The following is a 25,057-nucleotide window of genomic DNA, read 5'->3' as shown; positions in this document are numbered from 1 at the left end:
ACGCAGAAGGTAGGTACGGACACCGCCATATGCAGCTTTTGGGCTTTGGGCCATTACCCTTTTCACTCAGCCCATCTCAAGGCCCAATCAAGGACACCCAGTTTCAACTTTCAACCCACATAAATATATTCTCTAAAATTTAATTTGATATATATAGTATCTTATTGTAATGAAGCACGTTAATGACGTTATCATGAATCCTCCATGCTTTTATATGTTAAGATAACAAATTTTGTACTATCATAATGTAGATTTAGATCATACAAAGATTATTGGCTCAGACTGAACCTCTTCATAGGCTTTAACTCAGTCTTATTCGTATTTTTTCATATGTATAATCTGCTCTCCACTTAAGAATATTAAAGCCAATGATTTATCATAAGAATAAAAAACTTTTCCTAGTTATGCATACAAAATCACAAAAGTACTGTTTCTTAGTTAGGGATGAATAAGCTTATTTGTTTATAAGTTTAACAACATGATGTTTGTTACTTTGTCACATCTCACATGACTAAAATCTAAGATTAGTTTTTTCAAGCATGACAAAATGTCTATTTAGATTGGATTTCCAGAAAAATTGAATCATTTTACACCAAACAATCCTTAAGAAATCTTGCATAACTTAACGCCACCACATGATTCCAATTTATTATCATCTTTCATAATCATGCTTTAATGTTAGTGCAATCAAATATTTCTAAATACAAAAGGCTAAATACAGAAATCACACAACTCCATGAATATTTTGATGAGTTAGAAGTGTCCTAATTTCATCAATTGTGTACCTTACAAGTTGGATCAACAAAGACCACTAAATCTAAATAATTATACAACATTATGAGTTTTACAACTCAAAAGAAGACACAATGCAGCAAAAGATTATAGATAGGAATATATCCAAAAACCTGAAACCAACTCCTTTTTAGTTTATTTCTATATCTTTTAACTCTATCAACAAACCCATCAAATGTAATGATTGTCTAAACAAAATTATAACCTCCAACCTCACTCAAAAAGGAAAGATGTATTTGTCGAGATCTCCCAGTGTCACAGCAAACATCAAGATTCATCTCATGTGTTCTTCTCCTAGGTGTCAAAACTTTTGCCAGTAGCTGATCAAGCCATTTTACTCTGAATTTGTCGGTGAATGTGTATTAGATACTCGACGTATGACAGCCCATTAGCCGTCTTGTCTTCAATCAGGTACGAGAAGAACGTCATCCCTGCAAAGAAAAACGAATCATTAAAAAGGATGAGAAGACATAAAACTAAACAGCAACATGCTAAGTCCTGCTAGTAATAACAAAAACAGTACGTTTAAACTACTATCATTATTTAGCACCAATACCTCTATACCATTACCAGGGAAAGAAAATAAGACTGATATTCACCAATTACTAGACTCTCCAATAGATCCCAAGATCCTCTCTTCTAGTAGCAGAACATTCTATACTTTTGTTATTAATCTAAATTATATTTTCTTAACTCCACTAATTTTCCCCATAATGGTAAATTCCTTCTCGCCCATGGAATTTCAGGGTCTTTGGAAGGAACTCAGATGGTTTGGAGCACAGGTTGTGAAAGAGAGTGAAGCTGTGGTGAATGTGAATCTGCGAGAAACTAACCTGATGGATCCCCCTTTTTGCAGAGTCTCAAGCTGCAGAACAAGAAAGAGAAGAGAAAAGTTGAGAAGTACGCAAAAAGTAATAAAATATTATAGAACAAAATATTATATGAACTGGTAGACCAACAACAAAAACTTGGTTTTTACCGTAGGTAAGAACATCGTTGGCGCCTTATCTCATTTACAATGTCATTCAGCTTCTTTGACAAGGGATTGTCATATTGCTGCAAAATGAACTGATGGAAAGAAAAGGCCATAAGTACTCTCCCTTCTAGCCAAATACTTAGAAGATTTAAGCATAACTAGTTACTGTATTACCATTGAACCTATTTTTTCCTTATTCACAGTTGCAAGAAGAGATGATGAGCTCAGTGATTAACAGCGACAAGTATGAGAAAAGGGAAACAGCTATAGTGAATCCTAAAAATTGAAAGATCTACGAGTAAAAGCTATTCAAACAAATGAATGTGTGAAAACGAATGTAGCATATGACTTTCATCACATTTTCAAAATACAGAACTTTCAAAACTAGAGACACCGTGCACCCAGATTTATATGGCAGTACCTGATTAGGAATATCTTCAAGTGAAGAAATGCCAAACACCTGTTGCAAAATATTTGGCTGAACATTGTCACCCAAATATATCAAACAATCCACTCCATTCTCAAGAAGATATATTCCTTCGGTAGCAATGTGCTCACTGGAAAGTGGAATCGGAACAGGAATAATGGAATCATCTAACTCCTGAGGAATCAGCATGAAAAATGAGAGAGGAAATACATCAAACAAAACCAATAAAGATAAATATGTCACAAAATCTTCGTACCTTCTCATTAAGGTCATGAAGTGCTATCATTCTAGGGTACACCAATGGGATCACCAAAGGAGTAGGTAATGGAGAGACATAATTAATCCAGACAGACCTATCATCAATTCTTCCATCAGGCCGTAATCCAGTGGATTTGAGTAAAGCTGAAAAAGGCATGACAGATCGTTAAAACAAAATATGAAACTATCGAAAAGAAGACTTTAACCACTCAAATAAGATACACATGCTGTGCATAATTCAGAAAAAGAGTTTAAAGGCAGCACTCATTGGACACATGTTGTGTAAATTCAATCACATGCCAGAAGAAGTTAAGTTGTGCCATTTTCCCTGTATTAAGAATTTTTTTCCAGGGACCCTAAGAGAGGTCTTCATTTATCAAATATGGCATTCGTTCTGAGGGTATCCTCTCATTTCTAGTTTTATTGACAATTTGACACAGCTAACTATCCAATGCAATTGTGTGAAAAACTACACAGCATCCAAAACTCCATATGCAATTAAATGAGTAACTGCATCCAAGAGAAGATTAATTCTTTACTTCAATATATTAGGGGATTCGACGAACGCATAATTACCATTGTTAGATTCTGCATTACATATATATTAGTACATACTTATGGTAGTTTGTTTTGGCTTTATTACTTTGATTTACTTTCCTAGAATAGTTTTACCTTTGTGTACATACTTGCATAATTCACATAGATGAATACAGATAATGTATTCATTAAAACACATTTCCACATAGTTTCACAATCATTAAATGCAAAAAAAAAATTGTGTAACCAGGAGTTTGGGGAGTCTGAATCACATGAGGTGTTCATGAATTTACTTAGAGCATGGGCTATATGTCTCTAGCAAGAGAAACTACATAACATATAGTTAAAAGAAACTTAGAATGTACCAAGTGTATAGAGAGGCAACATTTTAAGTGCCTCGGGCAGAATAAGTTGTCCGGCTGATGACACCGTAGCACAGAACTTCCGGTACGAGTATAAAATGTTGATGCAAACATTGGTAGCTTGATCCCTGACTTGTGCAAGAGGAGCTGAAGGAATCTCAATAGCAGCTGTCACATAAGATAAGATGAAGCAAAAGAATCAGGGAAAATTTTATGCTGTATATCTACATGAAGAGAGCAATTTTGAATAACTGCAGAAGGAAAGGAGAAAGAAGATATAGCATAGGGTATAGTGAATGACTCAATAGTATTGCAGCTGTCTCCAAGTAATACTATAAAATAGATAAAATCAAACAATCTTAATAAAGCATCTCAGAAAAACTATAATATACCAAATTACCTTGTTTTGTGATACATGCAAATTGGGTGTCTAGATCAGCAGAGCGGAATAGATTACTGAGCATGTTGGTGCAAGGCAGGGACAGTGTGGAAACTCTGATTCTTCTTTGTCCATATACAGTGGTGTAAAGAAGAGCACACTAGACAACATAATCATACAAAGTGATTGGATGAATAAGAATAATAAAGAGAAAGAGAAATGAACATAGCTACAGAAACTTTTCTAGGAAAAAAATTATAATTCGTAGGCCATTCCAGCAGCGATACCTGAAAAGCACACTCAGAACCTTCCTGTAGTTTATCATCATGCTTCAGGGAGACCATTATTGTTTTGTCACAATCAATCTAGCAAAATGAAGATAAATAACTTGAAACAAATCTGATGAAGAAACCAAATGTACAGCAGCAATAGAAATCTTGGTCTCATAATAAAGATTCTTAAACAATATCACAAATAAGAAGAGAAGAATAGTGCAACACCATATATAGCAGCAATCCATGGTATGTTCATGGATTTAAAGGAAAGAGCAAGTTTATAGAACATCATGGTATAAACCATGGAGCCACTTATCAGCATTTACACTATTACATAAAGTGACATCATATGCACAAACAGAAATAACCACTATGAAACTTGCACAGGAAAAGCTGGAAGACAGATATAGACTTGAAAGGACAAGAAACTGTGGTGAACTTCAGAACAAGTTAAAAATAAACTATAGTGAAATTAAAGTCAATACTTTAGAATATTTTTGCATACATATTTATCTTGTGTGTGTGTGTGAGAGAGAGAGAGAGAGATACCGCAGGTAGATCAACATCAGTTGGTATGCGCTTACAGAAATTTCCAGAATATTCTTGAACTTGAATACCCTATCCAGGAAACAATTAAAATATAACCTAGCCTTCTATTAAAGAGATGTTTGCAGAGAAATATTGTTGCAAAAGTAGAAAGCTCAAAAACAGCACTTCTAGAGCCTCACCTGGCTACATCTAACACGCATCACTGCCTCAAACCCTTGGGGCCTTGTGACGTTCCACCGAAGATCATTGTACAGCTTAGCAGGATCGGAGCGGGCAGAGAAAGGATAATAGTAGTATACCTAAAGAAGGAAATGACAGGTTCAGATTTTGAAATGACACGACAAACATCCTAAAGAATAATGCATATCAACATCGAAGAGACTGATAATTCAATACTCAAAGGTGATACAAATATACAATAGCCAAATATATAGTGGTCACTCATAGTAATCCTATGATTACTACAACATTATTCAATTACCTGGCCTCCAGTTGTCGTTGGAATAACAGAGAGAGAAGCAATATCCACATACATTTGCGATGTAATAAACAAGTCAACACAGACCTGACAGTAATGAAAATGAGAGGGAATAAGCTGGCTAGGATTCTAAACAAAAAGATGATACCGTAAGTATCATGGGTTCTCAAAATTAAAAACTTTAATGTCACCTGGTACTCGGCGAATTCTATTGCCATAGTTTTTAGAGTCTTATCAGCAGGCTGGAGCAATTTATGAGCCTCCTGAAAGCAAGCATCATTGCAATTAGTTGGAAATTTTATCACTTGGGTAATGAACTATTATAGGAATCAACCACCAAAGGTATGGAGTGAGAATAGTTTTTATTTTATTTAACTAAGTTGTTTTGTTATTTTTTTGCGCTGCCAATCTTGTACACACTGTTAAGGTTAGTGACAACATGCTGGAAGAATTCTTAAGGGAACCGAGCAAGTACATGGTAACTCTAAAAATAACTTCCTAACCCTGATAATAACCAACCAACCAGTACTTATATATACTATACTCATCATCAGCCAAAAAATATTTGCAAAATGATTCGTAAGTCGCAAATAACTGGCCACCTCCCCAAACTTAATTAATCACAATTAAAGGAAAATAAGCTAGCTATTGCACTTGACGTGTATTAAGTTAAATGAAATATAAAGGAAACACATGATTAAGTTATTAACATAGTGGATAGTGCACCCAAAACCAGTGATGAAGTTGCTTCATAGAAGAGAAGGGAACCAAATACTACTATTACACCCAAATGGGCCAGGTGCAGTGTGAGAAAGAAAATTATAGATGGCAACAGGAAAAGAAAATGGGTATCACATAGGGAATTAAGAAAATTATGATAATATCAGTCCTGACAATGCAAATATATGCAGCATTAAGACCTTTTCTCCTGCTGACATGTTGCTTCTGCCTTCTGCCTCTCGAGCAGAAAGGGATCCGATACCAGCTGACGGCAAAACTGCAATACCATAAATTTTAGTTTACTAGCATGACCGGCAGAGGTTTAAGGCAATGAGTTTACCTGCTCAAAAAACTAGCAATCATATTTGTCGGCTTACCTGACTGGAAAACTAAGAGTTTGCCACCAGTGCTTTTCATTGCCAAGAAAGCAGCCTAAAGTAAGAAATGTGACAATAAGATTCAAGTATCATGATGTCTGTGTACAATTCAGAGTTTTCATATACAAGGGGATAATTATTAAACATAATGTAATTATCACTCAATCTGCCTGTTCATTCCAGCCAACAACTAAATGAAAGCAAACAACATATGTTGAAAAACACAAACTTAGAATAACTTTAAGTGTCCATACCTTCACAGCAGCACCAAGAGCTGAATCAGCAATTCTATTACTCTCAAACATTGTAGGAATGTTGTCAAGCAGCATTTCTAAATGCTCACAGCACTGCATTCACCGAAAAAATTCAAATTTTGTGAAATAAAAAAACAGTAATTTCTGTCCAGATCATAAATAAGGTTTCTTTATGCTTTAACATTTTTGTTGGTTTAAGGTGGCGTGGGGGGGGGGGAGGGTACATGATGCAAGGAACATATATCTAGAAAAGTATGATACTAACCTCAGAAAATTGAACAATAACATCACTTTCCAGTGGAGTATAGACATCTTGAACATCAGGAACAATTAGCATCAATGGCTGAAACAAAAAAGGAAGTAATTATTGCTAAGCATCCACTGCACTGACTAAAGCCAATGCGATCTACCACATGTGGCTCCTGAAACGTTCAAGTTGACGACAAACACAAATTTGAATAACACAGAACATAATAATTTTACTTCCAAATTGCCAAGTAAGAGAGTAAATAACATTCAAGAAACAGATAAAATGTTTATTCATTCACCAGAAAGATAAAAATATTCCACCAACCTGCTGCGAAGCTCGTTTTAGGTTGTAAAAGTGGATGGTGGAATCAAACGTAGCAATACCCACCATTGTTCGAGGACCCTTCTGCATGGAAAACACAGTCAATCCACGTTGATTTCTCTCTCTCTCTCTGATAATAAGCAAAGAACCCTCAGGTAGTTCTCTTAACTTGGTTCAAAATTATTCTCCACCTTCTCCAAACTAATTTTTGGAACAAATCCCCTAAACACTAGAAAAGTGGTTAAACCAATCATGCTTTTACATTCACAGCTCTTACAAATTCAATATCTCCTAATTTTGTTGATACACCCACCCCCTAAGTTTCCCATTTAAGCAAGAAACCATTAGAGGCTTTAATTCATAGTTGACTAGATGAAGGCCCACAAATAAAATGTTATCACAAGAGAAGTACAGACATGAACTTACTGGAAGATCGGCTATCACTTGTTTGATGGCACTGCAAGCCGCTGCAGTTGCACCAGTTTGTGTAGCGTTCATTGATACATCAATTAAGAAGAAAAATACAGCAGGCATTGGATCACGCACCTGAAATAACATAAGCAAAACGTGAGACACAGTATAACATAACGAAGTTCTGTGTCATGGATAAATAAAAGCAACATAAGCTCAGTTGTCCTAAACAATAACAGGCTGAAAGTAACTCAACAAATATCATACAATATGTGTCATTCTGCAGGATTCATTATTGTAACAGATACTGTACAAAATAAGAGCTAATAAAGCCAGCATTGTAGATTGAACAGAGGATTATTTTATCATAGACCCAGATTAATTTCTCATTAAATATAATATATTATGAAACTAATGCCCCCCACCCCCCTTCGTCCCCATATGTGTCATACATGACAAGTTCTAGTTGATCCATAACACAATCAAAGTGAATGCATAGAACGATAAACACTAATTAAATCTTTGCCCACGATTTTACATATGGATGTACTTGTTACAATAATCAGGTTGTTGGCAGTCTCAAGAAAAGTTGGCTTATAAAAAAAAGTACTATCACAATCCTTTGCAGAAGAACTACTGATGTTTCTTCTATCAAATAACACGGTTATATACCTTATTCCTCAAATAGGAAACCATGCCCTAGAAAGTTCAAATCATAAAATGGATACTCATTTCTGGCATTTACAAGTGTGCTACTTAAAAGACATCTAGCATAATGATTGGTTCTAATTAGCTATAGAATCCTACACAATGATTTGCAGTAACCAATAAGATTTGCAGTAAACAATAATTTCATCCAATTCAATACTTGCTGGATCCAAATCTAGGAAATACGTGGCAATTACCATATACTCCTTAGACGCAATAAATTCAACTGTTCCTCGACATAGTTCAGGCCTTTCATCAGCATCTCTACGCCGACCATCTGGACCTAAGTTGCAGTGATAGTCACGTGGAGTTTCATCCGTAAATCCTGCACCACAACCCAAAAACAATGATAAAGTAAAAGACAATAAAAAAGGAAGAGAACACCAGAACCCATAAATACTTGGCAATAATATATTATTATCATGCATACATGTGACCCATGTTCAGGTTGAGACAAGCAATGTACACAGCAAATACTCCCGCCACCAATGTAATAAAGAACTTAGGTTCAAGCAATTATAGGTCAGGGTTTTGGCTTTTAGAAAGAAAACTCAATATATCTGGTCAATTATATTTAGATAATTCACAAGTTAATTAGTTATTTCCATATTTTTCCGACAATGAATAAACAAACAATGACCACCCCATGGTATTTGACTTACGAAGTTATGCTAATAGAACTACTAAAAAACTGACAAGTCACCAACCACCAAAAAAATAAGAAAAGAGTACTTCTCACCACACAGGTTGCAAATGAAACGTCTTCCTTGATCAATAAACTTCACGAAAGGATTAATGTAACCTTTGCAACGTGAGCATCGAACAGGACCACTTTCCCCAAAATCTACAACCTAGAAGCAATGAAACAAGAAATTAGAGTAGTTCAGCGCCTATAAAATTATCCTGACAAAGGTCATGTAACCCTCAAATCTAAAATTAACAGTTATAGCATGGAAATCGTAGTCAAACATGTAAACTTTGCAGATCAACTTAAACATAGTTGGAATAGATATCAGCTTCTTAGAATTTCCTTTTACAAGAAAACTGTATAATTTTCCTCGAGGATTAGAGTAACACCAAATTCTTCATTTAATAACAAGTTGACAAAAGAGACCAAATTTTGCTCCTACAGAATACTTCACTTACATGGATAGGCTCCTCAGATGGATGCGGGAGAGCTAAAGGCTGGACCAATAGAGACAGCTGCATTCCCGATGTAGATAGAAGGTCTACAGTTAAAGGAACCTAATATAACAAAGGGAGACCCCATTGTCATTAGCTGTTCCAACTTAAGGAGGAAGTCACGCACAAAAGGTAGAAAAGTAGTTTGAAACAATATGGGAAAAAGATAGTCGTCCAAACAGCTAATGATGCATTTAAATACTTAAACCTGATTGATAGTACACCTCATGTAGCGTGGACTGCAATTTCCAGTGTCTTTAACTATATAGTCACTTGTTGCAGGCTTCACAAAGAAGAAATGAATGAGTAAAAAGAGGACTAAGAAAGTCTAAACTCTCGCCAAAGGAAATACTTTAGGTAAATATGCAAGAATTAAAATGAACCAAAGCAAGAATATCATTACCGGTGGAGGGTTCGCCTGATTGCCTTGACGGGTCTCATGAACAATTACAGATCCACTCTGAGAAAGACGGGGAATCTGGTTGGGATCAATTTTAGATTGCCCTGTTTGGTTCAGAGCCATAGACTGACTTGGAAGTGATTGTCCACCTGGTGGCAATCCAAACATCCGCGGAGGCTGCTGCATAGACCCAGGAATAGGAGGAGGTGGAGTCACCTAGACATTGGCATAGATTTAGAGTGTAAAATGAAGTAGCTGATTAAGTGGTCCAAAGGTGTTATTGAGCTGCAGGCTGCAGCACTAACAAAAACCAAAAGGCCATAGTCGAAGCTAGTATGTGTCCAAATTCACATGCAACATCCTCCCCAATGCTTGTTTAAATGTATAATAATCTATGTCATAATAGTTAACTCTACAGTGTGTGGCAAGACCGTTCAGGTTTCAAGCCCAAAAAATATTACTCCTTCTGCGTTTATAGATTCGTTATTCCATTTGGGACGTTCAATCATAATAAAGTCGTTTCCATTTTTGGCAAAAATTAACACATTTTCTCTTTCCTACTTTATTTTCTCTCTTACTTTATTATCCCTCCACTTAACACAATAAGCATTTCTTTCTTAATCTCCATGCCGAAAAGAAACGCCTCTATTAACAAGAAACGGCTGGAGTACATTATTCTAACCTGGCATATATAGCTTGAACCAAGAGTAAGTTCTTTCTTCAAACAAACTTAACAAAAATATAAAGCTGGCCCCAAAATTAACACAAAACATAGACAGCATAGTGGCTGTGCAGTATATACAAGAACCATATTAGAGTAAATTCCATCTAGAAGTTCAAACAACCTAAAACTGCAAGATATAATATATGGATTACTTGGTTGCAAGCAAGATCCTTAAAAATAAAACTAGATCATGGTACTTTCACCCATACATTACATGCTCTAAAAGCAAGAATAATGATATTGCCCCAAGTCCTAGATCTGTGATATAAAATACCACTTCAGTTAAACAAGAGCCATTTCTATGCGATTCACTTCACAATCAGTTGAAAATACAAATTCAAGGATTGCCTAGAAACAGGGGATGAAATTAAAGTTGGAGAGGTCAGTAATCAAGTACTCTTCCTTAGGCTCTTTTGGGGTAAGAAAAGATTATTAAAAGAGAGCTATGCATACTTGATGCGAAGCATATTTCCTATATTTTTCCCCTTAGACTACACATTTTTATGTTAATTATAACTCATCAAGTTGTGCTTTTATTGAAGTTTAGGAGGGTTGAAAGCTGGAAGTTCGCCGGAAATGCATGTTGGAGGATTCCAGAACTTACACCCGGCCGGGTGAATTTCCAGATTCAAGACACCCGGTCGGGTGAAATATATATAGCATGCGGAGTCCAGAGCCCACCACCCGCCCAGGTGAGTTGTACACCAACAAAATCCACCCGGTCGGGTGAGATTCGCAAGGTGTAAAGTGTCCAGAGAAGGCGGAATTCCTATCACCCGGTCGGGTGAATTCTTAGTTGCAAAAATCCACCCGGCCGGGTGGTTCAACTCTAACTGCAACTCGGCAGTTTTTGGGACGGTTTTGAAGAGGGAATTAAAGGACGAATCTAGGGAAGCAGTTGGGGGAGAGCAGAAAATTGAGAAGGGAAGAGACGAATTGGGAGAGAAAAGGGATTGAAGAGGAGTTCTTGTTTTTGGGGAAGAAATTACGTGATTTAGAAAGGAGTCATCAATTTCTCCTTAGCCTACTCCATGGTTCTGAGGGTTTTTCATCTCTTTTTCATCCTTCCTAGTTCGATAATGCTTGGCTAAAAGTCTTAGTGTTGCTCCAAACATGTAATTGGATAATTTGTTCATGTGATTTATGCTATGTACTTCTTTATCTTATGATCGTCATTATCACGTTTTTATTGTTTGATTCTATTACTTTTGGTGCACCTTTTGTAGTAGATCTTTAGGCTTATTTGAATGTCTCTTAAACTTTGAATAAGTTGGATCATTGTGGTAATGAATTATCAATTAGATTTGTTCAAATGATAATTTGATAATGGATTTCATGTGCTAATAGTAGTTGATCTCTGATTCTCGCGCATCCGTAGGATTCTTAGATTAATGAAGATAAGTTTTTAGAATATGTGTTCAACTATTCTTGAACTTTTGTATGTCAAGCATGTTCAGTGCTAGCATCGTGAATTTGTTTGTAAAGTCCCGTAAGTCATAAAATAAAGTTGGATATAAGAATAAATCATTGTTTTATCCATGAGTGTTTGGAGTAACATGTTCTTCTCTTAAATCGTCTTACTTGTTTTAGTTCGTCTATTTGTTTTTGCATAATCTAGAAATCAAAATCTTCAAATTAAAATCCTCTTTAGTATGTGTTTTCTACGTTTTAGAGTTAAATAATTTTTCCTTCCCTGTGGATCGACACCTTACGAAGAGGTAATATTTTGGTTAATTAATTGAACTTGAGTGCTATATTATCTTTTTGTAATAAACCTAAAATTACACATCAATAATGTCATCGTGGTAATTGCAAAACTAGGTAGTTTTCTTAGCTTCCTTCCCTCACTTTTTATGAGTCCCTTTCTCTTCAATTTTTTTTATGTTTTCACATTAAAATCATCATAAAGATGAATTACACACATGCACAACTCTTATAGACTTTATGCCGATAAATTATTGATAAAAATAAGAGAAGTTCAGCAAGAATTTCAATAATCATTTCCTATTAAAAAGGTAGAAGCAAAAGGCTGTCCCAAAATATCATTAGATAGGAAAATAATCATCAAATGATAACGATGATAACTTCTCAAATACACTGTTGTATGTCAATGGCACAAATGAGATAATAGTTAGATGCAAAAGCATACTTGGAATTTATATTACTAGAGGCACAGTGAAAAACATCCCTACTACAGATTTTAAATTAACCATTGTTAAGCTGGAAAACACACCAAAACCACAAGCCCTTAGAAAGTATTTTTGTAACATCTAAACAGCATAGGCCCCTCAAAGCCTTCATTTAGCATTCAAACAGGTTTGGACCATCAACTCCTCTAGCTATAAAAGTAAACTATCATGAATTGAAGAATTCAGAATATGAATAATACATGCATATGACTATGATCAACTTGCCATTAAAACCATGGCCATGGCTTGTTGACTTGTTGTCAATTTACATAACCCTCATTCATAACTTGTTGGACGAATCTTGGATGCAAAGTACACACTCAACAAAGTTCTTAGAAAGAAAAACACAAATCTTCATGATTTTAAAGTTCCTAGAAAGGCAAAAACTAAATCTTTATGCTTCAATTTCAAACTCTAGTTATCCTACCTTTTGATTGAAATCTTGCACCATTATATACAGGACACGGATCACGTAGCTCCACAGTTAAGATGCTGAATTGCTGATTTTAATATTACAGTTTCTAAAAGAAGCAATCAAAGCTGATTTTTTTTGTTACTCAATATTATGCTCTCGAAACTATTCAAGCCACTTCAGTAATAGAATCTGTTTTTTTTAACATCACATGTATAGTGTAAATAGTTTAATTCCATAAAAGTTAGCATCTGCTTTAAAATCTGCCACGTTTTTTTCCTCCTTTCTATAGTAGAAAAAAATTAAACATGTAAGTGATACGTAGCACTTAAATCAGAAACAAAAAATTATCATTAGCTAAATTCAAGTGGGCAAGAACCGTGTATATCTCCATGATTTGCAGGTCAGTCATCATGTATCTAAGCAGGAGCATAAAAGTAATCAAAATATGATAGAATCATGGAAGAGTGGTAAAAATGATAAAACTAACCTGCTGTGGCTGTGCTGGCCATGTCTGCATCCCATAAGGAGAATTCATAGATTGATGCATGCCTGTATTTGGTGCTGAAAATGGGGATGAACCCATCGGAGGCACCATATTCCGTGGCGGGCCTGAAAATGGCGGTGCAGGTTGCCCAGAGGCAGATGATACAGCAGTAGGTGGAGCACCAAAAGTAGGGTGCATTTGCGGCGGCTGAGAAGAAGGCCTAGATGATAACATAGCTGGTGGTTGCGGAGGTCCAACTAAAGGCCTCGGCATACCACCCATAGCAGGAGGGAATGATGACCCACTTTGTGTCATACCTGGTGCAAATGTAGGTGGTCCATTACTAACTGGACCAAAAGCACTTACATGAGACGGAGTGGAGGGAGCTGATGTCAGAGGAGAAGACGGGTATGATCCAGGACGAGGACCCGATGCAGGAGGTGTGGCAGAAACAGGTCTACCAATGGATGATGGCATTGCCCCAGGTGGTGGCGGTCTTGATGAAAAGGGAGGAGGCTGAGATCCAGGCGGTGGACCAGTGGGTCTAGAAGAAACCATATTTGGAGGCAGTGAAGTTTGAGAAGGAGCATTAGGCGGTACTGGAGCCCTTGGAAATACACCAGGGGGAGGTGGGCCTGGTCTGTTGCCAACAAAAGGGGGAGCCTGTTGACCGAATGGTGTAGCATTCGGAGGAGGTCTAGGGGCACTACCACCAGCATTGTTCTGTTGCTGCTGATTAGGCAGATTAATTTGTAGGTTTTGCATATTATTAGCAAGGGAATTGGGGTTAAAATTCGGGGGGAAATTCCCTGTCCTAGGTCCTCCAGGAGTTGCCATCACTTCACCTACTCAGAAATCTTTAGTACAAAAAGATATCCTCCACAGAGTGAAATCTATTCCCAATCCAATTCAAGCCTACAAATCGAAAAACCACAAAGGCGGATGAACCAAGAAACAATCTTTTTAGCCAAATCACACACATACACAGGTAACATACCAAAAAAAACAAAAACTAAACACTAAAATTATATATAAACTTACGGTGAAGGCCGAAATACCGGTCCGTTACAGGAAGAACCGACCGCTTTCCGACCAGATTCCGATCTAACTATGCAAAAAAGCAAAAATTATATTATTGAAAAGAATTGGAGCCAAAACGACAGAAACAAATCAACATATAACAACAGATTGAAGCCAGAGGAACCTAATTTTGCGCGTAAATTTGTATTACAGCTTTGGAGAAAGTGATTTCCGATCGATAGGTAATAGTTACGGATCGAAGTCGAGATTGATAGATAGAGGAAAATGAAACGCAAAATGGTAAATTTCTGAAGGATCAAAGCAAAATTAACATATTACGGTTATAAAAATTTATTGAAATTTGCTGCTTTTACTTTTTTTTTTAGCTTTTATCAGTTTTTTCTTTTTTAGGTTTTTCAATAGAAGATTGATATGCAGTTCAGCTGATGATCTGTACGCACGCGACATATTCAAGGCAGGCACGTGACTTTTAATAAACACTATATTTGGACTTGTAAAATCTAATGTGACTGGAAAAAAGGACTATATTTGGATCTGTAAAATCCAATGTTTAAGGTTACTAGATTTTGATTTGTAAACTCCAATCTTATAGGTAGGGGTCGGCAGAACCGAATATATGAATTTTGAAAATTTTGATCGAAATCGGATTGTATTTTTTATAGTATTAAATTTTGAATTTTTAGATCAATTCAAATCAAATAGATTAATACCAAAAAATCTAAAATTTGTATTTTATTTTTAATATGATAATCCATATACAGTATTTTTTTTGAGTAGGTTGCTAGTACAAGGTGAGTATCATAGTGTAACATGATAATCAAAGTGTTATAAAATACTAATCACTTATTACAAAATAATCATCATATAATCACAACAATACGATATACTCATATACATATGTTACACCGTGATCATGATAATGCAATAATTAACAAAACTAGCCTGAAATGTAGTAATATCAGTAAAAAAAATAGCACAACTTTCATCGATTATGCTTCCCATAATGTGATTACTTAGTTTGAATTTCATAATGTAAATGTAGAATCAAACCGAGTTCATTAAATTAAGTATTAGTGGTGATATAAAATTGCGTTACCCTCTACATCTCGCCTCCACTCTCTAATTAATAGCCATAACACAAATTAATAGTAATCCATATAGCTCATTAATGCAATGCCTAGCTAGGAAGAAAAATGAGTGAGATATAATAATTGTCTTTTATAAAATTAATCAATGTTACAATTGCAATACTCATTCTTGATTATGGGCCCAAAAAGAACTTGATACTAATTCTTGAATTTGATCATAGATCCAAACAACATTGTTTACTTGTTGACGTCGATGTTAATCTTTATTCATAAAACAAATCTACCAAAATTGAAACCTATTACTCTAGGAATTACTGATGTTAATTGATTGATGAAAAGTAAATTCTGCATCTATAAGTGAATTTAGTAAGTAATTGTAAAAAATGGTTGACACAATAAAAAAGAAGAAAATATTAATCTAATTTGAATAGTCAATTGACATTTCATACCACATTTCTAAACATGGCCAACCCAAATTATTTAGCAGAATGGGCCATTATTTTTAAGCCCAAAAACTCAGTTTTGTTTTCTTGATATGCTTCCAATATAATTAAACCGGCCCAACATTTATTACGAACTGCATAAAAAAGCACTCAATTTATTTTTCTTTAAATTAATGAACGGCAAACATTAAAACTTGTATTTACATTTTATAATTGTATGATATATTTCAGATGGGTACACGTATAAGATTCATATGAATTAATTATACATGCAAAAAAATGAAGTAAAAAGTAATGAACCTTATATTAAATTAAAGATGGAATACACTAACGAAGATAATAAGGAAAATTAGATCTAATAAACGAAAAACGAAAAAGAAATAAAAATCCAGACTTAATAAAAAAAATTGTAACAAAATATCATAGAAGATTTTCTTTTGCTTTTTTTGGTATTGAAATGAGAATGGGCAGCATAAACATAAAACATGTCATATTTTTATTTGTTATCAAGTCCAAATCACAAGGGATGGGAAGGTGACGCTACGGTTTTTAATTTTATTTTGAGTTTGGGGAAGAAATTGGTGGGGTGTTGATAGAATCCTAATTAAATATCTGCATGGTTATTTTCGAAGGGACATATTTAACTTTTTTCAATAATGATTATTCTTGCAAACTAATAAAGGTAATATAATTAAATTCTTATTTTCATTTGCATTATCGAAGCTAAGGGACATATTTATATTTTCTAATAATGATTACGATAAAGGTAACACACATTCTTATTATCATTTTATTCATTTGCATTGCTTAATTGCTAATCAACCGTCCCTTTTGAAGAAAAGAAAAGTTTAATTACTTTTCTTCATATATAGTGGGTGGAAAAGATATGCAATATTCTATAACTACTTAAGCTGAGGTCCTCTGTTATGTTGAATTATACTAGGAAGGGGTGTGATCAATTGCTAACTCACCCCTTAATTGTTAACTATAACTAATTTAACACTATAAGATTTAAAATATCTAATGGTCTATAAATTATCACATGTAAATTTGTTTTTTATTTTTTTAATATTAAAAACTCTAAATTTAGGGTTTAAAATAAAAATGTCAACACACTGAATTGAATATGTCAATCCAGTTTCACATTGACATTTTTACAATTGACATATTTTGTTAGTTATATTTGCTTGACAAAAAATACAAAAATTCATTAAAAAAATTCAAATTTTGTTCTTGAAACATATGCAATTGAGATATCGTTGGAATCCTTATTAAATTATCTTTAATTTGATATATGTTGCGTGAACAAATAATTTAAATTGAGATAGTTATAATCATTTAAAGTTTAGAGATATTTTTCAAAAGTTAGTTACAACTAATTTATTGTAAATTGACCTTAATACCCCTATTGTCGTTTTTTATTGATGATATTGATATTTCGGAGCTGATGCATTGATTTAAATATTTAATGGCTATTATTTAATTATAGTTAGCAATTAAGTATTGAGTTAGCAATATAATACTCCTCTACTAGTAATTATACAATATTAGAAGATGTTTTCAAACGAAGTAAACAATAAATGACACCCAAGAATTTGGAGCAATTTTTAATGGTACTAACACAACAATTTCAATATTACAAAATTCAACCAAACTTATCAAATTTTCTTTTTTCTTCTGTATGCTCTCTTTTTTACAAGATATTATTTTTACGTTTTTCATATCACGTTTAATGTTTCCATATCATATCATATCATATCTTATCTTACAAAAAATATCTTATACCCCTCTATCCAAAAAAATAATCTAATTTATGTATGACACGAATTTGAACGGTAGCTCGTAATATAGGTGGAAAAAATGGGTCAAACATGAGGGGGAGAAAAAATGGGTAAAATTAGCGAGAGAAAGAGAAAAGTTGTGAGAAAGCTTCCATAATAGAAATGAAACTAGTTTTTGATGGATGGATCAAAATAAAAAAAACGAGAATAATTTTTCATAGAGAGAGGGAAGGTTATAATTAGAATTTACAAGTATTTAAATAAATAAACTTAATTCAATTTATAATGTTATACATATACTCCCTCCGTCCTAAAAGAATATGCACTCTTTTGTTTTTAGTTCATCCACAAGAATATGCACATTCTAAATTTGGAAACTATTTTCCCTCTAATGAGATGAGACTCATTTTCCACTAACAATACTTTCATTACTTTTTCTTTATACTTCTTTCTTACTTTATTAATTGTGCATTAAAATTCGTGACCAACTAAAAATGCATATTTTTGTAAACGGAGAGAGTATAATTCACAAGTATTTTTTCATTGACGGAGGAGTATAAAGAACAAAATTGCACTTAATTCTTGCGTTTCACTCATTGATTACTGCGTTTTTAAAACAAAACATCTTATATATATTGTGCATTTAATACAATATCTTGGTCTTTCAAGTAAGATTTCCTTGTCTGCTTATTAATTTATGTTTCTTCAACTTTTTTGTTGCATTCGAACGTGTATTCCAGTTTGTTTGTTTCTCATACGTATGCAGGGAATCTCTATAATGACCTGAACATATTTGAACTGGACTCTGAAGTGAACGATCATAGTGGATTTTCTTGGATTGAATTGAAGAACATTCACATAAATGTCTCTCAACTGCAAGTTCGAATTTGGACTCCCAAATTTCATATCGTATGGTAATTATTAACTTCGATTTTTGCCTAGCTATTTTGATTTTCTATGGCATTACAAGTAATTTTCTGCCAATAACGTTGGCCATGTTGAAAATATATAGTTTTAGGAGTCGACTAATTCATGTAGTTAAGGATAAGCTTGAGCAATTTTAAAGGTTTTAATTGCTCAAATTTTTAATCAAAATGCTCGAGTCTTAAGATAGGCGAGCTGCGGAGTACATAGTAAAACAAAAAACACAAACAAAACAAGCATGAAAATAGTACAAAACACTTCACGCAAAACAGATTAGGTAGTAGGATAGCATCGAAAACAAAAGGAGCATCAGACATATTGTCTAGATCAAGCCACGAAAAGCTAACAATACTTCAATCAATTTTATACTTAATGCTTCAGTTGTAGATTATAATAGATACTTCAATTAATACTTCAATAATTAGATATTTCAATCAATTTTTGGTCCAATTGGATATTTCAATCCAGTGAAGTTTACTTAACAATACTTCAATTAATTTTATATTTAATGAAACAATTAGATATTTCAATCAATTTTTGGTCCAATTGGACGATTAAGCATTTCAATTGATCTTCTCAGGTATGCCAACTATAGATACATTGCAAATTCACTGTTCTCGCAATAAAAAAAATCTCTTTAAAGGGTAGTTTGATTATTAAATAATACTTACTAGTAAAATGCTAATCTAATCCACACGCTTTGTGACTTTGTTGTATAATCCGTCGGCAAGTGATTCCAATGCTCCTCGCCGTTGTATGTGTCCCATTTAATCAAGTAAATCACAATGGAAAATAAAGGCTAATTAATTATCTACTCCAAAATCTCTCCACACACACACGCATACGGAGTAGTAACTAATTAAGATCAAGACTGAAAAAAAATGTAAAACCTATTATTTGAACAAGTAAATCTTGTCCAAAGATTAATGAGTTTGAACAACATATATGAATCATTTCCCACTGAAGAACAAATCTTTATCATTTTCAAGTCAAATTAAGCATGCATTCAGTAATTTGTAAATACTACTACTATAGTTTTCTTCTTGTTTCGAAACATGTATTTTGAGTTGCTTTTATTTATGCATACTTAGTCTTCTAATGAGATGTAACATTAATGTGTATATGCTGATATGCGGATAAATATTTGAGTTGACAAGTCGTCCTATATAGGAAAAAGATTTTTAATTTGTCGAATTAGTTGATTTTCAAGTAATGAGACGTCGAAATCGATCTTACGTCTCAGGAGCTTGAAAAGTAGAACAATTAATTATTACTCCTATGATGAATATGAACCTAACCTTTTACTGCCCTTAGTTTCTAGTAATTATGTTATTTAATTCATTTTTCAATTTGGGGGCCTTGCATATAGATCCGTGTCACTTTAAAACAAGCTTGTGATGAATGTACTTGATGGAGTAATATCTAAACAAGCTCGAGTGCTTGAACAAACTTGCTCAATCGTAACATTAATTTAATTCGGAATATAGTTGTTTTGTAGCAAATAAAAAGTGGAGTATTATCTAAAAAAAAGTGTATATAATAACAGTAAAAACAAAAAGCATGATAATAAGGAATTAATCAAGTTATTAAAGCCAAAATAGCTACCCATTTTAAATTTTTCATAGCTATGTCGACACATTGAATGAAATCAAACACATATAACGACTAGAGTAGTTGTACTACGTCTCTACATAGCTAGGGACATTATTCTGTGATAAATAAATACTACTCCACTACTAAGATTCATTACTCATAAGTGTATCACGTTGACTCATTTTCTGGTTTCCATTACATGACTTTTGGATGTTGGTACAGAAAATTTAATACTTTTTCAAGAATCAAGTTGAAGAAAAAATCTATGTTGTAAATTTTTGAATAAAATGAAAATGGTGTTATATTGAATGTGAAATTGGTTTAAGAGGGACAAAAATGAAGAGAATTAAGGAAGAAGAAGGGTGGAGGAAACAAGTGATTTTGACCAGAATGATATGGCTCACTGAATTAGAGGGAAAAAAAGCAAACTGGCATTCAACTCTATAACTGTTCATTATTTACTCACTCACTAACTAACTAACTAATCACTACAGAATGGCATCGACTTGTCTCAGACAAAACCTCCACATCTTTAATGCCCTTCCATCTCTCTCTCCCTCTCTCCGAATATATTTGGGATTTCCTATGTCCACACTAACAAAAGATTGTAGGCTTTCTAGCAATTTAGTCTTCACTTAATAAATGTATTGCCTTGGCTTGAAGTGACGCTTCTATTCTATATTTCCATTGAGGACAGACCCTGAATCATACTCGTATAGTAATTGAGTATTTAATAATATAATTGTTTTATTTATTTTGATTGGGTTGAACTGAAATGGTTATTTTGGGTTTTCCTATCAGAATTGTACTCCCCCCTAGAGTTCATTTAATTGCATACATTTTTATATACTCCGTAGTATTTATTTGGGTAGAAGAATTAAGCTTGCATGTATGAATGGATTGATATAATAAATAGTATTTAATTTGGAAAAAACTTAATAAGTAGGACATGGGTATTAAATGATGCTTGCTTTGTAGTGGCCCTACGGCAATGGCCGAACTAGAGGGGCCGTGGCAATGGCCCCCCCTCCCCACCAAAACTTTGAATTTTTCTGTGTGATATGTTTTGTGGCAGAAAAATCTAAATATCCTCCACCTCCTTCAAAAAATACTCCTATTGGATAACGTTAGGGTAAATGAATTACTAAATCATACTATAGGGTAAATAAATTATTTTATTTAATGAAAATTGAAGAGACCAGTCAAATAGGAAAAAGTAAGTGCATGGAAAAGAGGATTTGAGCAAAGTCTCTGTCTTCTCTCTTATATAAACCTGACCCTCTTGAGATTGCCTCAGACCCATCATCATTGTTTTCCTTCTCACCTCCTCATTCACAGAAATCAATCAAAACCCCAATTTTCAAGAATCTCTCTTCCATCACTTTCTTCAACCCTAATTCCAATCCTCTCTTCTCTTCTCTTCACCAAAACAGTTTTAATTTTATTTAAAATAAAAATCATGGCAGCTTTTTCATCATCATTTCAGCATTTCGACGCATCATCATCATCAGTCTTCCTGGCAAAGACTAACAACTCCTCTTCCTCTTCCACCACCATTAATAACATGTGCGCCCTTTTCCATGATCCAAACAATGCCTTATTCCACCATGGTACAACACCCTCAAATAATTCTTCTCTGTTAAATGCTGCTGCAACCAACAAGAACAGCATGGATTCCTCCATCTCCGTCGTCACCCATAAAACCCTCGCCCCCAATTTCAACAAGAAGAGGAAATCCAATTCTGCCCAATCCAAGGTTCTATTCAAATCCCAATTTCTTAATTTAATTCTGATTTTTTTTAAATAATTGATTTGGTTTTGCAGGATATGAGAGAATTAGTGAAAGGGAAGAAGCAGAAGAAAGTGAAAGAAGCAGAAAAGAAGAAAGAAGGTGAAGAAGATAAAGGTTACATTCATGTAAGAGCAAGGAGGGGCCAAGCAACTGATAGCCACAGTCTTGCTGAGAGGGTATGCAAATATTAATAATACAGTAATTATTTCCATCTAACTATTTTTTGGAGTGGATAATGTTTCAAGATTTACTAAATTTGGATGTACAGTGAACTTTTTTTTTTAACTATGTATGAGAATTTATGGGTTTCTTTTTTTAGGTGAGGAGGGAGAGAATAAGTGAGAGAATGAAGCTACTACAAGCTCTAGTTCCCGGTTGTGACAAGGTCAAAATCAATAACTTTGTGTTAATATCATTGTGTCTATTTTTTTAATTTATAATTACATATACTATAAAGTTACTCTATCTTTTATATTTCTCACTCCTGGCATGTTGATGTGGATTTGATTGATGAACAGGTAACTGGAAAGGCCCCCATGTTGGATGAAATCATAAACTATGTCCAGTCACTCCAAAATCAAGTTGAGGTGATTAATATAAATATCAATATTTATATAAGTATGCATTTTTTGGATAAACTTATTAATTGTATTATTATTGCAGTTTCTTTCAATGAAGCTTGCATCTGTGAATCCCACCTTCTATGATTTTGGTATGGACATGGAATTACTGATGGTAGGACCTGATAATCAGGTATGTAGAATGTTCCTTCTACTGGGAGTAATAAATTTCCACAAATTTGATACTCCAATTTAAATGTTCTAAACTCTTACATTTGATTTATTTGCCCAATAAATGCATGCAGAATTTAAATAGCTTGGCATCACCATTGCCAGCAGGCATGCAAGAATGCAGTCCTACAACAGCCAATACATATCCTGTCTTAGATAATTCTCTTCTCTCATATCAAACCCAAATTCCGAATGCTCTACCCCAGGTACACAACTACTATTTCATTTTTCTTGAATATTATACTAGTATATTAATTAATTAATTAATTATAGTTTGTGGCATGATTAATTATGTATTGATATCATTTTCAGGGTGATAGGCAGGTTTTGTGGGAAGTGGATGAGAAAAGACAAAGAATTATTAACCAGTCAGGAATCATCAACAACTTGTTTTCTTTCCCATTGATGTAAAAACCCAACATCCTCTGTCCTACTACAACCATATGGTAAGAACTCATATCATTCATTTGTCTCAACCTATCATTTTAATATCTACCTATTATGATAGTTACTAATCATTGTTCCCAACCCCCAATTATAAACAATCTAAGCAATTCAACATTTAATATATTTATTTTATGAGTCACACTCATACATCATATTTAATTGATAATTAATAAATTCTCACTTTGTTTTATTACATTTTTCAGATGGTTTTGATCAAAGAAAAAGTAGCAAAGGATAGTAATTAAATCAAAGGCTAGCTGGTTATTCTTGTCTGCCGTATCAATTCCAAATGAGGAGAAGTGGTAAAAGAAATTCGAAAGCTTGGAGTCAGAAATCAGTGGAACCGACCAAATATCAGCAAATCTTTCTCTTTTGAGATCCTTTGTTTCCAACTAATTTCTGCACCCATGATTAAGTTCGTGGGTGTCTAGGATTTTAGTGATCAAGAATATTGTAAAATAGCAGGAATATTTTTGGATGTGTATGTCACTTTTAATTACTCCATTTATTTTTCACAAGAAATTATGACTTTGCGGTGAGTCTGTTATTACAGTTAATCTTACAGTTTTGGGTTTCTATTCTTGCCCATTTCCTGTCTTTTGTCTTTGATTTGATGTTTTACTGTTGACATGACTTCTGATACGTGTCTAGTTTTACGTGGGTTTTATCTCTTTTTGTATAATCTATTTTATGTATTGAGGGAGACATATATAGATAAGCATGTATAGGTTGAGGTATAAATTTGTACATATCTATTTCCAAGTACGAAACCAATTATATTGCTTTTTGTAAGTAGTGTAGATAGTTAAAATGTTTAAGTAATTAAAGTATTGAATACATACAAGAATTTTATGCTTCAATTTTGATTTTTTTTCATAACTATATCAATTCATGCAAAAGTCCAAGTAGATTCAATACTTATTGTCATCGTTATTACTAACAATTCTGCCATACCATTAAAAAAATATTTTTCTTTTATTGCATTGTCAATTAAGTGATCATGGATATTAATAGGATTGAGACCACAACTGAAGTTCCTTTCTCTTAAACTTCAAATCCAGAAACTCGTTTCTCAATCCTATATCGAATTAACATTGTTGACATAGAATTTCATCAGCAAGAAATCGATGTTGACTTGAGAAATCAATTTGAGAACTTTTAATTCAAATCAAGAGGACTTACCTATATAGGCTATAATTTCAATTTCTATAATCGATAATTGAATTAGTCAGAACTGTTGTTGCAGCATATCCATTTATATATGCAAAAAGTAAATCACTCGCCTTGTCACAATCCGGGTCTAAAAGTTTGTGTAATTCATTTTTGTCAACTTTCAAAGAGAATGCACCACATTTCGTCTTTAGTTTTGGTTGATTAAACTTTTCACACCTAGAATTGACCTAATTTACTTAGTAGATAGTTTAAGCTACATTATAATCTAATAGTATATGAGATTAATGTTATTAGTTTTTTTTTAATTATAATATTTCCGACCTACTATTCATGCCTCTCCGCCTAGTAACATTTTCTCCACGAACATCATTTTTCAATATTAATGCACTCGACTTTTCCCAAAAAAGAGAGAAAAAGACAAATCTAAGGTGGGGTGTAAAGATTCTATGTTCAATTTATTTCAATGGAAAAGGTAAATAAATTTTGTAATACTTGGCTGAAAAGAGTGCATTCCAA

General features: G+C 33.8%; 2 protein-coding genes across 3 annotated transcripts; one reads left to right on the top strand and one right to left on the bottom strand.

Annotated features, from left to right (window-relative positions):
- Window positions 1–712: 712 nt before the first annotated feature.
- LOC121747968 (protein transport protein Sec24-like At4g32640) lies at window positions 713–14,880 on the bottom strand. 2 transcript variants are annotated; one of them, XM_042142157.1, is made up of 26 exons: window positions 14,673–14,880; window positions 14,510–14,572; window positions 13,472–14,383; window positions 9,660–9,872; window positions 9,465–9,539; window positions 9,221–9,319; window positions 8,814–8,925; window positions 8,272–8,399; window positions 7,382–7,501; window positions 6,959–7,036; window positions 6,650–6,727; window positions 6,385–6,477; window positions 6,131–6,185; window positions 5,954–6,030; window positions 5,225–5,296; window positions 5,037–5,120; window positions 4,735–4,854; window positions 4,556–4,624; window positions 4,019–4,096; window positions 3,753–3,891; window positions 3,356–3,520; window positions 2,452–2,597; window positions 2,190–2,369; window positions 1,772–1,860; window positions 1,626–1,657; window positions 713–1,223 (listed from the first exon to the last, which is right to left on the bottom strand). In XM_042142157.1, the coding sequence occupies exons 3-26, from the start codon at window positions 14,303–14,305 to the stop codon at window positions 1,117–1,119; spliced, it is 3,243 nt and encodes a 1,080-aa protein (XP_041998091.1). In that variant the 5' UTR covers window positions 14,306–14,383; window positions 14,510–14,572; window positions 14,673–14,880; the 3' UTR covers window positions 713–1,116. The 2 variants fall into 2 exon arrangements, with proteins under 2 accessions (XP_041998091.1, XP_041998090.1); XM_042142156.1 differs by having other exon boundaries at window positions 6,959–7,039; window positions 14,673–14,879.
- A 6,709-nt stretch (window positions 14,881–21,589) lies between these two features.
- LOC121746556 (transcription factor bHLH137-like) lies at window positions 21,590–23,956 on the top strand. Its single transcript, XM_042140441.1, has 8 exons — window positions 21,590–22,094; window positions 22,163–22,306; window positions 22,450–22,515; window positions 22,649–22,717; window positions 22,794–22,883; window positions 22,996–23,127; window positions 23,234–23,367; window positions 23,572–23,956. Exons 1-7 carry the CDS (start codon window positions 21,798–21,800, stop codon window positions 23,330–23,332), a joined length of 897 nt encoding a protein of 298 aa, XP_041996375.1. The 5' UTR covers window positions 21,590–21,797; the 3' UTR covers window positions 23,333–23,367; window positions 23,572–23,956.
- Window positions 23,957–25,057: the final 1,101 nt, after the last annotated feature.

The sequence above is a fragment of the Salvia splendens genome, chromosome 9 (assembly GCF_004379255.2).
Source record: "Salvia splendens isolate huo1 chromosome 9, SspV2, whole genome shotgun sequence".
Classification (NCBI taxonomy): Eukaryota; Viridiplantae; Streptophyta; class Magnoliopsida; order Lamiales; family Lamiaceae; genus Salvia; species Salvia splendens.
This window is presented reverse-complemented; position numbering and strand designations above follow the sequence as displayed.

Bases quoted from the DNA above. Each gene is read 5' to 3' on its own strand.
- LOC121747968 (XM_042142156.1), bottom strand. From the start codon at position 14,305: ATGGCAACTCCTGGAGGACCTAGGACAGGGAATTTCCCCCCGAATTTT. The intron at 6,478-6,649 runs GTTAGTATCATA...CGGTGAATGCAG, and splicing joins TTATTGTTCAATTTTCTGAG to TGCTGTGAGCATTTAGAAAT. The intron at 2,370-2,451 runs GTACGAAGATTT...CTGATTCCTCAG, and splicing joins TTCATGACCTTAATGAGAAG to GAGTTAGATGATTCCATTAT.
- LOC121746556 (XM_042140441.1), top strand. From the start codon at position 21,798: ATGGCAGCTTTTTCATCATCATTTCAGCATTTCGACGCATCATCATCA. The intron at 22,516-22,648 runs GTCAAAATCAAT...ATTGATGAACAG, and splicing joins TAGTTCCCGGTTGTGACAAG to GTAACTGGAAAGGCCCCCAT. The intron at 22,884-22,995 runs GTATGTAGAATG...AAATGCATGCAG, and splicing joins TGGTAGGACCTGATAATCAG to AATTTAAATAGCTTGGCATC.